The sequence below is a fragment of the Haemaphysalis longicornis genome, unplaced genomic scaffold, assembly GCF_048455015.1.
Source record: "Haemaphysalis longicornis isolate Haplotype H1 unplaced genomic scaffold, Haemaphysalis longicornis Haplotype H1 scaffold_1, whole genome shotgun sequence".
NCBI classification, from domain to species: Eukaryota; Metazoa; Arthropoda; class Arachnida; order Ixodida; family Ixodidae; genus Haemaphysalis; species Haemaphysalis longicornis.
The window spans coordinates 354,538,345-354,551,517 of record NW_027526203.1 but is presented as its reverse complement, the minus strand read 5'-3'; the positions used below and the strand labels follow the sequence as shown (position 1 = coordinate 354,551,517).

At 44.4% G+C, this 13,173-nt stretch overlaps 1 protein-coding gene across 1 annotated transcript in view; it reads right to left on the bottom strand.

Annotated features, from left to right (window-relative positions):
- The window catches only part of L(3)76bdm (trafficking protein particle complex subunit 8 homolog l(3)76BDm), a 117,009-nt gene that overhangs the window by 92,058 nt on the left and 11,778 nt on the right, over window positions 1-13,173 (bottom strand). The window contains exons 5-7 of the mRNA XM_077686037.1: window positions 11,688-11,838; window positions 8,788-8,863; window positions 6,626-6,729 (exon numbers count right to left, since the gene is read on the bottom strand). Coding sequence (XP_077542163.1) covers window positions 6,626-6,729; window positions 8,788-8,863; window positions 11,688-11,838 — 331 coding nt within the window. The remainder of the gene's footprint in view (window positions 1-6,625; window positions 6,730-8,787; window positions 8,864-11,687; window positions 11,839-13,173) is intronic.

The window sequence follows — 13,173 nt, the reverse complement described above, 5'->3', positions numbered from 1 at the left end:
GCACACAAGACATAGTACCAATGTAGCACGTTTCCCTTTGCCACATAGTTCCCTAGGAGGTGCCCAACGGCTGCAGCTACCCTTTTGAGCGTGCTGACATTTCTTTGGAAAGAGAAAAAAAAAAACCGAATTACCCAAATGCAACCTACTTTATCCCCACAGTTCTTAAAGTCCTTGAAATTGGTAGCAAGTGGGCACTTAAAGGGACACTGAAGTGATTTGTAAACAATGCAGGATTACGAGCGCAAATTGTAGTCCGGAGTCCCTAGGCCCTGTTTCGACCACTCTGAGCACGTTTACGCGAATTTATTTAGTAGAAAAATCAATTCGAAAATGCTGTCCTCCTCTCTGCACTCTTGCCCATTTTCTGTGGCGTTTTCGTGTGACTTCAGCAGGAGAGGAGCTGGCAATTGGCTGCGCTACTGCACGGCTCGCCGACCTTCCGCGACCGAGTCAGTCGGCCCAACGTTTAGTCCGCCGGCCGCCGACGAGTCGTCGCAATTCGCTCGATCAGTTGAAACTAAGCCACAAAACGTTTGGGAATGGAAGAATGTGCCTTTCTTTACTTCGTTAGTTTGTACACTGTATCTAGCTCCAAATCAAGGTCGCTTCACACAAGCGCTGCACAAGCGCACATGCGACGCTTCGCTGACTGGTACGCCTGTAGGAAAATATAAGGTCTCTTGAAGGGGGAGAAGAGTCAGCGAAGTCAATATAGGTACTAAGGAAATAAAATCAACTGATATTTTTACCGTACAGCATAAACCTAGGGTGCGGGAAGCACTTTTTTGTGCTGGGCGAACAAGCACAGCGGTCAGCAGCACGACTACGCATCTGCAAACGCTTTTCCGTCTACGAAATGCAATTCCTATAGACGTGAGCTATTGTGGAAACTCGGGGGACGCTTACTGCACGAGCGCAATACAACAAATAGTCACCTAAGCTGCTTGAAATACTAAAACTAAATAAAAGTGTAAACTGGTTATACATTCTATACCTTATATTTCGATCGTTTGGCAGCTCCCGCGCGTGGTCAAGTGTTTTGGAGCGCTAGGTACGTCATCGCAAGTGTTTTGCCAGTCGCAAGTTCAAATCCTCGCGGGCACATGCTTTTTTTTTTTTTATAAGTTAACTTTTTCATTTTTCGCCGATGTTTTCTATACTGAGTTCATCTTTTTTTGGGCCGCAACGTTCATTGCTCCACGAACTAGTCCACAGAACTCGCGCAGGCTGGCACTGACGCGCTAGCGAGTTCTCGTTGGCGTGCTGTTGCCATAAGCACCGACTGCTTGCGGGCAGCGGGCACAGGCCAGAATCAACAGACCCTTGGCCTGGTGCGAACACGCTTTTTTACGATACAGGCATAAGTGAGGAAAGCTCCAAATATGGGGGAAAAGCGCATGTATTTGAGCGTCTGCGGGGACGTGGAGGGCGTTCATGCACTGCGTAGGCCTCAGCTAGTGAATGCTACGATTACCAGCCGTCCTGGGAGGCTTATCTTATGCATTTTACAGCCGACAACATGGCAGAAGCGCGGTACTACGATTACTGGGATATTGAGAATGCCCATCCAACGACGCCATCGGATGTCAAACATGTTGTTTTACAGAACCGAAACCGAAACCGAAACTTGTTTGATTGCTAACCTTGGGCATCGTCCGATCATGGTGCCCCCTCCTCCCAACGTCACAGCTTAATTGGTGCGGCCGCCGCAAACCGCGCATGGCAGTTTTTCTTCTTTCGCGCTTTGTAAAATAATTACCGATTTGTCAACCGGATAAACGATGAAAAGTGTGCTAATTTGAGCCAGTCTACGCAGTGCAAGCAAAAACGGGAGCTTGACAAATTCACTTCAGTGTCCCTTTAAAAGGTATAAAAATCGGTTCTTGAAGATGAAGTGCTTTATAGAATGCATCAGAAAGTTGTATAGTTGCTTGGTGCCTGCACAAACATGCCTACTGAAAATGAAAAACGGTAGGTAGTTAAAATTTAGCTTGGCCATTTGCATGAGGACCAGGTGTACTACAAATTATGCTGTAGAGCTATGCATTTCACTTTTGAAGACATTTCTGCCCAGACACAACTTGCAATTCACATACAGTGACATTAAACAAGTAGTATCCTGTACTGCCCCTTTGCTTTTACTGAGTTTTCGTACATGCCTATTTTCCTCTTACCACCCCCCCTTCCTAGCATGCTCCACGCAGATGCACCATCTTTTGACAAGGATTTAAAACCAACAGCTTGCAACCAACGTATGTTACAGAGGCAGATGTGAGCAGGCAAGCGGCGGGATAGCAGTCCGCTTTCGGGAACAGCGCTGTCCAAGTGTTTGAACGTTAGTATGTGGAATTGGCGAGACATGCTTCCAAATCAGAACTCCTTTCTTGTTTTAGTGGCAACGAGGCCTTTTGCAGGTGGGCTGCCTCAAAGTGGTATGCCCATTGCAATTGAGTGCACGTGCGAGCCGCCGTCATTCGGTGAAAATGACACCAATCACAGTGCACTGTGCGTAATCAAGGCACTCCTCTGTGCAAGCCTCATCCTGAATGGCCCCAATCAAAATTTCTCAGCATCAGCTGTTGCTTGCTTTGAGCCCTCTGTTCAGTTTCCTTTACATAAAGCCATAAGGTAACCTCAGCTTTTACTATATTTTCTTCCACTAGCTAGGTGGCTATGTAAAGTATAATTACGAGGTGCATTTGAATGTGCACCTTATAATGATTTCAACTCTTTAATGAAACAATTGCTTTTGACTATTTTACAGTTAGTACAATGCTACAGCATGGCTTGTGTTCCTGTAAAGTTTACAGCCGTAACAAACTAGCAGTAGCGTGTGCAGAAAGGATTAGTTTCCAAAACACAAAAACACACACAAAGGATGAACACAAAGGAACAAAACAAAAGTAAACATTTTTAGAAAATGCTTAGAGATTTTGCCATTAAAAATTGCTAGTATTTTATATAGTATCACAGATAATGCCCAGTATTCCCTCTGGACAAAAAAACTAACAAAAATAATACAGATCGGAAGGTTTGCCAGAAATTGCAAGCAAATATTCACTAGAAACTTAAAAACAAATAAAAGATACACATTTTCACGAACATAACCAGAAAACGAGTGCAGGCCATCTATAAACCTCTCTTAAAGGAACCATGAAGAGAAAACACAAGTTTGGTTCATTCAAAAGATTGCCTCGTTAGAATCATACTGACACCACTTTTAACGTAAACTTCGGTCAAATAAGCTACATAATTAGGAAAAAAGGAAATGGCCATGCGACCCACCAGCTCATTTCCCGCAACAGAACCTATGATGTCATTCGAGCCAGCTCTGCGATTGGCGGAGGCCAGCAGAAGCAGACACAAAGTAGGTAGAGCTTACCAACTAGCCGAACGAGCGATTTGCGCGTAAATTTAGGGCACATTCTTTACAAAGGAATAAGGATGATGGGACAAACAGTGGAAGTTACGAAAGCACATGTAAACATAGAAGTACTGATGCGTACTGCTGTTCGTACTGCGCACAGCATGCTTGGTTTAGCTGCACAGCACTACGGGGCTTGGGGTTGTCTCAGACGACACTGGCCGATTGACACAAGCAACGGTGTCTCACGTGACCACATTTGACGAGCGAGCACTGTTTCAGGGAACAAATATTTTCTCCCAGAACAAAAACAAGCCAGGTTTAAATACGGACAAAAACAAACCAAACGCTTGCCACGGTATGGTGGCGCCATCTAGGTTCAGGAAACGTAAAGAAACCCGGGAACAAACCAACACCGCTGTACAGGGTGGAGACAACCTTTCAACGGTCCCGTGCCGCCGCGATTGGGCCAACGTGCTCAACGCGTTGTTGTTTTTGTTTCCCACGAGACCTAGCAACGCGAAACAGACAATATGATTCAAACTTCTTCAGTAAACCGCGTTGCGGCGATAATTTTAGCGCGGTTTTGACACAATGACTTGCTTCGGCGGCGAGCGAGCGACCCAAAATGGCGGCGCCAGTGTATACGTGTCTCTACCCTGTACGGCGGATGCATGAATTAAGGTATTCTAAGCTGCAGAGCGGTCGGTTCCTGTGATGTCATTGCAGACCCCGAAAACAAACAATTTAGCGGGAAAATCAAAATTTTAACCTAAATTGTTTAATTTCTCAGTGAATAAAGCATCGTCTGTATCCGGACAAGCACTGGGGGCACTACAAAACACGAAATCTTTCGAATAAAACTAACTTGCATTTTCTCTTCATAGCTCCTTTAACTTTAAAAACTTTTTGCTCTTTCCCCCTAATAACAAAAACAAGGTCCATGGCTAGCCTGGGAAGCTGCTTCAAGGCCCCACTCACCACAAGTGCGTCTGGTAGCAATGGCACTTAAGAGCACCTCTACTGCAGGCCTACATCTTGCAAGGAAGTTAGGGAAAACGTTCATTGGACAACATTTTTTACTTACACCAAACAAATGGAGGAATGGAGCCCCAAAAAATAACCTTGCGTACCAACTCAACAGAAATCACCAATCCTTCATAATGAAAAAAAAAAACTGAATAAAGGCACATTGCTATTGTTAATCAGCCTGTACAAACAGAGCACCCTGAGTTCGAAATCTACTGAACAACAAAAACATTCACACTAAGGTTTTAAGGATATTTACAAACGATAGTACACATTTTAAACCATGAGACTATATATCATATATATCTCATAAGCTCCGGATACATGGACTCAACGAGAAAGGGTCGAGTCGACTGGCGGGTTCAGCTACCTCGACCCCTTCCGCGTTTATATGAACCCCGTCCAAAGAATTGAGGTGAGGGGAGCGGCAGGGTTCCCGGAAAAGGAGGTACCGTATTTTCACGATTCTAACGCGCACCCTCTTTTGCTAAAAGGCAGCCTTAATATTTGTGTGCGCGTTACAATCGGGCTCAAAAAGTGAAATAGGCTTTAAAGTGGCCAGCAGCATTGCCATGCGGATCGGACACGGAGTCCCCACAAAATCCAACTCAATCCAAAAAACAATCAGTCAACAGTGAGTGTATTTCAGCACACTAATTCCTAAATTGCATGTCACATACCTTGGTCAGCTGCTGCACATTTTTTTGTGCTGCTGCAATTAGCCCGTAATGCCTAGAATTATGAAGATCAAGGCACTTGAAATCGCAAACAGCCTCAGTGTTTCCCGCTATGACTTTATTTCCAGCAGGAGCTGGATAAGCAATCTTATGAAGTACAATCATTTTGGGCTTCCACAGCTGCATATGCCAAACAAAATCTCCCTCTTCCAGGTACGTGGCGTCATGTCTTTTACATCTGCGCAGTACTGTCAGTGTCAAATTATTATTATTATTAATTTTTTTTTTTTTTTCAAATTTTCCTGCGCGAACTTACCCGCACGCTATGATTGTGGGCACTTTAGAACCACGCAAATCCGGTATTCTGCTCCCCGCGGCCTGCCAACTCAGCTAGACGAGCGAGCCAACCCACCCCCTGTCTCCGAGTCAACTGGACTCGCCGCGACGGCTCTCCAACCCAACCCGTCCGCTTATACATGGGAGGGTTGAGTCCAAAAAGCCTGTTTATTTCGACTCAACACACCCTCGTCGGGTCAATGTAAACGGGGCTATATATATATTGGCTTCTTTGTGTATCCAGCATAACATGATCAAGGAATCGGACCACAGATGCCTCTCGACAATGCTCAGGCCGGTATTGTCCTTGATGTGCAGCATTCGTGCAGCAAGAGAAGCCGACATTAGTTCCAGTTTGGCTAAGGTGACAGTCTTCAGGGGTGCGACTCTACTTTTGGCTAATAACAAGCATGTTATCCTGTTTGCCTCTGTGTCTTGAATACAGGCGTAAGCAACGACACTGTATGCTCGAGGACTAGCATCAGTAAAAATGTGAAAAATTGTCGTCGTTATGCGTCCCTGTAATTGTCGTCGTTATGCATCCCTGTACGCCAGTGCCGGCTTTTTGTCACTATCGTTTTTATCCACAGGACGATGCTGTACTCTTAACTAATTTTACTGAAGCCGCAACACAAATAAAAGTACTCACATACAAACTCACTTCACGACACCATACCTAGATTACCACACACATCCAAAACTGCATTAATTGACATTGATTATTAAAACAAGGACTGACTCAAAAGCGAAAATTCTTTTTCATGCAGTGTTATCGGCAGTTTGCTTATGCACAAATCACCTCTTTTTTTCATATGAAATGCCTACGTAACTTCCTTAGTGACCTGATTGTCATGAGCAGAAAAGATAGTGGCTTCATGAAAAAGTGGAACACACTTGTCATTTATGTTTCATGCAGTCGTGCAGCGCCATGATGTGAGGGCCTTTGGGTTCGGTCATAGTGCTTATGTGTGTGTTGCGGTTTCAATAAAATTAGTTGCGAGTACAGCGTCGTCCAGTCGTCTTCTTTCTCTTGTGTTGCGTCTGTCGTCCAAGGTGCTTATACACGGCACACTGTAAACTCAAGCACGTGAACTAAGTTTCTTTGCAACACTGGAGGGCTGCTACTACCCTGCCAGATGCGTTCAAATGGCTTAGTGGCCAAACCAAGGCAGCTTCTCCACAGCCCTTAACATGGCACCAATCAGCAGAGGCTCACCGGTGGCTCCACGGTGGGGGGAGAGGAGTCGCCGCTGCTCAACAACGGGTGGTGCACGCTGCACTTCTCTTTGGCTGCTTCGTCAGGCACAATCATTTCTTCCCCTGCAAGGAAACAAGCAATGGTCATGCAAACTCGCTCAACAACGGAGGAGTTCCAATCATTGCTGCTACAAATTTTATCTGGCTCAGCAGTGGAACTAGAATCATGAGTCAACAACTTTCCTATAAGGCAGGTGGTTAAACTGCAACTGAGCAAGCAACAGTACCAGTATGTAAAAACTTATCCGACCTAGCAATAAACTTTTACAATATTCTTTTGTGGTCCTAAAATAACTTCTGCAATATTGATTATAGCTACATACTAAGTTAAAGCTTTTAAAAAAAAAAAAAACATCCACTGTATCCATGGTGTGCTATATATAAAACAAATAATGAAGGGCATTAAAAAAAAATTCAGGGAAGCTTGCACTCACGCGCAAGACTTGAATGGCGATGCTGTTGTAGGCGATCATTGACTGACACGAAGTTGAGTTTTAGTATCGTTGTGATGTCATAGTTGACGTCGGAGGCATGGCATTTCAATGAACTAATATTGAGCAAGGCCAGAGTGAGCTCGTCGTATTGGTGGACGTTTTCGTACACCACTCTGCAAGCACAACTTATCGTCTCTAGTGGATGCTTTGCACGCCGAGCCTCTCACAGCTCTTCTATGGTACAGAGCGCATGCCCACGACGACACGAGGACAAATGAACGAGAGGCATATGCTATGACATGTCATTCTCATTCCGAGCAAGTGTTGCCACGATACAGCAAACGATTTTTTTTTTTTGTGTGTGGCCAACGTTGGCCAATTTTTTTATGTGGGTACGCTTGGCTTGACAAATGTGCGCTCAAAGCACACGGCGAACGCTGGAGTCTTTGTTCTTTTCTTTTTTGACCTATATTGCAATATTGGCCAATCTCCCTCAGTGGGTATGCTTAGCTTGGCGAACGTGCACGAGCGCTCGGTCTTTTCTTGGTGCTTTTAACTGTGGAAACTATACACAAACGATTTGCTCAACAGCCTTGCTGTTAAAATATCGGACATGAACATTACCTGTACTTGTGTCAGTCGTAAAAGTACTGCGAAGGCGTAAACTGTTATTTAGAGCCCCGCCACAGCTTTGTGACAGCCTTCCCAGTAATTTTTATTAAGATTCTTTAGTTCCCACCCCATGGTAAAAGGCAGAAAGATAAAGCTCTGAAAACCAGTTTACTCCTGTATAAATCACAACTGCACTGAAGGCCATTGTGGATTACAGCAAGCAATGGGGAGCCACCAAAAGTAGGGGGGGGGGGCAGAGTGACCTTGACAATTTACATTGCCAAGATTTTTTTTTTTTTTCGCGCTTGCACACTTGGTTGAAGACTTGTTTTATTCGTGGTTGGCTTTCCCACAAAGCCTTGGCACGGTGTAAAAAAGCCAATTTTGAGCAGGGCTATGTGTCTTCAGTTAAGCCAATTAAGAAAACTAAAGACACGACCAATCAAACCACCCTACTAGCTTTACACAAGCTGACCTGTGACTTAAAGTTGTAGAGAGTAAGGAGCTGCTACACTGAAATCACAAAATGCGCTTTGTTTCAAGCATCATTCACTGTTTGAATGCATTCGTGCTTAAGGCAGTGTTTCAAACACAGATTAAGCACACCCACAACTCTACTGCCAGGAATGAGGGGAAGAAGGAAGAAAAAATGCCTTACAGCAAAGAAAAAAAAACATCAAAATGCAAGCACCATAGTGTTCACACGCAGTTGGTAGGGAATTTTTGTTCCCCCTAGAATTGTGCAAACAATAGAGGAAAAGAGAAAAAAAGAAAGAAAATAAAACGACAAAACATTGGGTGAGATAAGGGTACTTCACAGGCTGCAAAAAAAAAAAAATGGTTACGTGTGAATTGGGTTCTATTACCCTGCCTCAAACATTTGAGAAACAACATCAGCACACAGAATCCAGTGCTAATCCTTAACAAAGTTACTATCAGCAGTAGACTGAACAGTGTACAGTTAAAACATGCTACATTTCAGTTTTTCTAACTGACGCACACAAGTTTCATAACACGAATATTTGAAGCCACCTACAGTACCCGAAAAAGATGAGTAATAGTTTTTTGGAATTACCTTGCTGGAAGGCGTCCTCATCAAGAGAGGTGTTACTTTCTCGAAGCTTGGCAGGACCCTCCAGATTACTAATAGCCTGCCGACGATGCGAGGGTGAATCAGTAAGGGAGAAAATGCAAGTGATCTCAAGCATAGAAAAAGAAGATGGGGAAGGGGGGGGGGGAGAGAGAGAGAGAGAGAGAGAGAGAGAGAGAGAGAGAGAGAGAGAGAGAGAGAGAGAGAGAGAGAGAGAGAGAGAGAGAGAGAGAAAAAACAGATTCAGGACATATAAATGATGCATACTCAAATTTAAGAACCTCACCCCACAGGCTGTTTCATGTACACATGCGTTAGTGGTCAGAAGGTGCAGTAGGTTCTCATGTTCCCCGCAACCAAACACATTTTGCCTGCGCTTGCACGCAAAGCCAAAAATTTCAATGAAATTGAAACTGAAACACAGCCTACCGTCTGGGATGTGGCATCATATTTTATGATGTGTGCTGGCTGTAGTTTGTTTTTTCAAAAGCGTGTGACCATTAAAAGTTCCTGCATACGTTTATTTTACATTTACACGTCCCTGCTGCTTCCGTGTTTGTTTCAGAAAAGATGCTTAGACAAGCTCCACCAATCCTGTTTCACCATGCATTCGCAGTTTTTGTGATGTCACAAAGTGTAGTGCAGGAAAATGGATGGGGCGTCAACACCTGTTTTTATGCTTTTGGCATTTTCTGTGTTACTGTGCAACTGCTGCTCCTGCAAGTGGTATATTTGTGTTCCCAACACTCCAATCTGCCAATATAGGCCAACTTGCTATTACACTTCAGCGTCCCTTAAGCAGACATATTGCTGTAGCGCATGCATGCCTACTCTGTCTATGCTCGAACCCAAAGGTTCGAGCATAGACAGAATAGGTGCCACAGAATAGACAGAGGCAAGTGCTTTTGGTCAGGAAAGCATTTGCCTCTAAGTGCGAGGAAAAGCAGCTCAAAATGGCCTTGCAAGTAGCGAGGCTTCATCTTGTGCTATGAAAGCAGACATGTATTTCAACGACTGCTGACCATGAAAACTATTGCTTGTGGCAAGGCAGATATATGGCAGAACAGCTTCAGGCCACTGCAGTCCCACCCGTTTCCAGGAAGGCGGGTGAAACAAAGTTTTCCGCTCACTAAAACTTTGTCCACAGCCACCGGGAAGCACAGGCAGAGGTTAGAATCAGCAAGACTTGTGTTTGTTACTAAGAAGCACGGTGCGAAAAGAGCACACAATTTAAAAATTTGACCCACTGAATAATGAGCTTGCACCTCGGCTTGAATAGATCACAAAATAAACATACAGTGATGCAGTCAAGGTGCAGTGACAAACGGCCGTCAGTGAAGGCCATGGCCACTGACATAAAGGGGGAAAAAAAGTTTGTGAAAAAGAAAACATTTTGTGGTGTTCTAGGCATGGAAGAAACACACATTTTTAAAAGCACTACCATAAGACCGTACGGTTATAAAAATCCTCCATACAATGCTGCAAATTAAGGTTGAATAATGCGTTTTGTGTCGCCAATTTTTTTCAAGCACCACACAGGGAAGTGGAACAACAAACTTCTTCCTGAAAAGCAACACCCATGCATGGCAATGAGCCAGAAAAACAGCTTCCTTGGCGCAATAAGACTTTGGTGGCCTGCATAGTTTTATTGCCCTGAAGAAAGCACCTTTTATTGCCCTAAAGAAAGCATCTCATCAGAAAGGCTCTACTCAGCATTGCGAGAATGGGGTACAAAAATTTTGGTAAACTACATCGAACACATGAGCCACTTTAAACGAAAAAAAACTTAATTAGGCTTCAGTTCACACGGAGCAGGCCTTTTTTTTTTCGCCTGCCTCCCGCGCGATTTAGTTACCTCTAGGTAGTGAAAATGAAGCCTGTAGCTTCTTCCTACTGTGCCAATGCAGTGAATGCTTGCAGGGCATAGGGCCCCAACAACGAGCAGTTCATTCAGCATGAAAAACAGCACATCATCACAACTGCTTGAACAAACACAAAACAAGGGCTGTAGAAAAAGTGTCTTTCGTCTTTCAAATGTGTCTGCCCTTATTGCATTTTTGAATGATTTCCTTCAGCAGCACTGCAGGCCTTTCTAGCCTTCTTCAGAGCTGCATTTGTTAAGCACTGTAACATGCACAGCATGTGGAAAAAAATTCGAGGAAGCCCTGAGCTCTCTGAGTTTAACTGAAGTAAATAAACACGAAGCTTACACATTCTTTAAATCATTGCCTGAATACACACTTGCCTCTAAATCAGGTAAGTGTGCCTGCGAGCAAAAATATCTGACATTAAAGCCTTGCTGCAACGCATAACAACTGGTAAAAGCACCAAAGCCGCTTCAACAATCCTCTGACCCTTGCCATGGGGGGAGGGGGTGGGGGGGCATTGTTTTAGAAGCAAGCAAGGATGGACACTCATACGCCCACAACGAGCTCTTATGCGACTCGTAGCAATTTAGATTTCAGCCAGGATGCAAGGACTCGACCATTTGTAATGAAGTATTCGTTCCTGTTCAAACAACTCTTGGCCATAGCTGCCCCACAATGCCTGACCCTTTCTCCCCTTTCTCCCATGTTTCACTAGGTGACCCGCCTCCTTCACTGTTACCGTGAGAACTATCCTGAAGATACCAGGTGGCAACAGACAATCCACGAGAGCTTAGAAGGCACAGAACCAGCAGAAACCCCCGATGCCTTTGTTGCATTTAGCCAAACTTGCACTACCACCCCAGAAGAACTGGCAGTAGTGTAAAGAACAAAATAAAGCAAACAAAGGACAAAACGAGCAACCTCCATTAAGTGCAGACTACTATGACGCTGAAGAAAGCCAGCACTCGCACCAGACCCACCAATGAACAAAGGTGAGGAACAGGCAATAGACCACACCTTATCAGGGGCATCCAACTGCAAAAACGGGGACCAAACGTCTGGCAGGCCAGCGACAATGGGGTCATTTGCAGCAACCGAGTTCACTTGAAGCAGGTGGCACAGGGTAGCACCATGGTTCTTCTTCAGGACCTGGAAGCTAGCCTCAGCCCTGCAACAAAGCAGACTCAGTGTTGAAGCTTTGCCACATGCCTGCGACACGGCAGATACATACTAAATTGCCTTCACCAAAACAAATAAGCATCACTAATCTGAACTGTCCGAGCAGATTACAAATGCATTGTTATGAATCGGACCTTTGTTTACAATGCAATGGTAATGTAGGATATATTAGCTTGTCCTACAAGTTTGCCTACTGAGTCATACAAGATGCGTGCTCAAGACGGCACAGCAAACGGTAATTTCTGGCAAAACAAAAAACAGCCAACCACTTTGCCTGAAATAAAACACTCGTATGTTTGAAAGTTAGGTGCCACACACATTTTGGAAGTAATTTACACAAGCAGAGTTCTAAGATATGCTCCATGTATCAAACAAAAAAACTGGCTTGTTTTCTAGAGATACATACTATCTACAAAAATATTACTTCGTATATTGTTTTTGGCTGTAACAATTTTATTCTTATTTGGCAAAGCCCAAAATATAGTGGTGTGCAACCCAATTTATCAGCTAAAAATTCATGTCTTCTGTCTTTTATAATGTTTCCTGCCAATTGAAATAGCTTTACTAATTCATTTTATAGTTAATATTCTTAAACTACTACTCCCATCCATACTTTTTTATTCAGCATGGGTTGATTTTAATTTATTCAGTATGACTCAACTGCACTGACACAACGCTTGTACGAACCTCAGAATTGACCCCCAAGTTCTAAAAATTTGTCTAGATGATGATCTTTTTCGATCTGTGCTGCCTACGGTGAAAAACTTTCAAACAGTATCTTCAATAGTCAACTATCAAAAGACAACCAAGAGACTATCGAGACACACTACAATGAAACTCTCGGCAGAGTCCTTCAATGCTTCTCTGGTCATGAAACTCCCGCCCAAGTTTTGTACGGGGACAAAGGCTACCGCGAGGGGCGCCACCGCAGATCGGAGGGCATCGGGCATGGCCGCCGCTGCTCTGTAGCCAGACTGGCAGGCAGGAACGCAGTAGCAGCATGTCTGTTCACACCGAATTTTTTCGTCACTCGCAAAATGGTAAGTCCATTTCAGCGGCCCACGACACATAAAGCGAAAACACACTGCCGATAAGGCGCCGAGCGTCCGTTCCCTGCCAAACGCACCCTGACCACTCCCCATGCTGCCCTCCGATCAACACCAGCGCCGCGGCACGGCCTCCCTGGGCAGCGCACGAAGCTCTCCCATAGCGAGACGGCGGATTTTCATGACCAGAAAAGCATTGAAGGACTCTGCTCTCGGTATAATTCAACTGTCCCCGAAATGATTGTTGACACATGAAATTATGAACAAACTGCTATCAA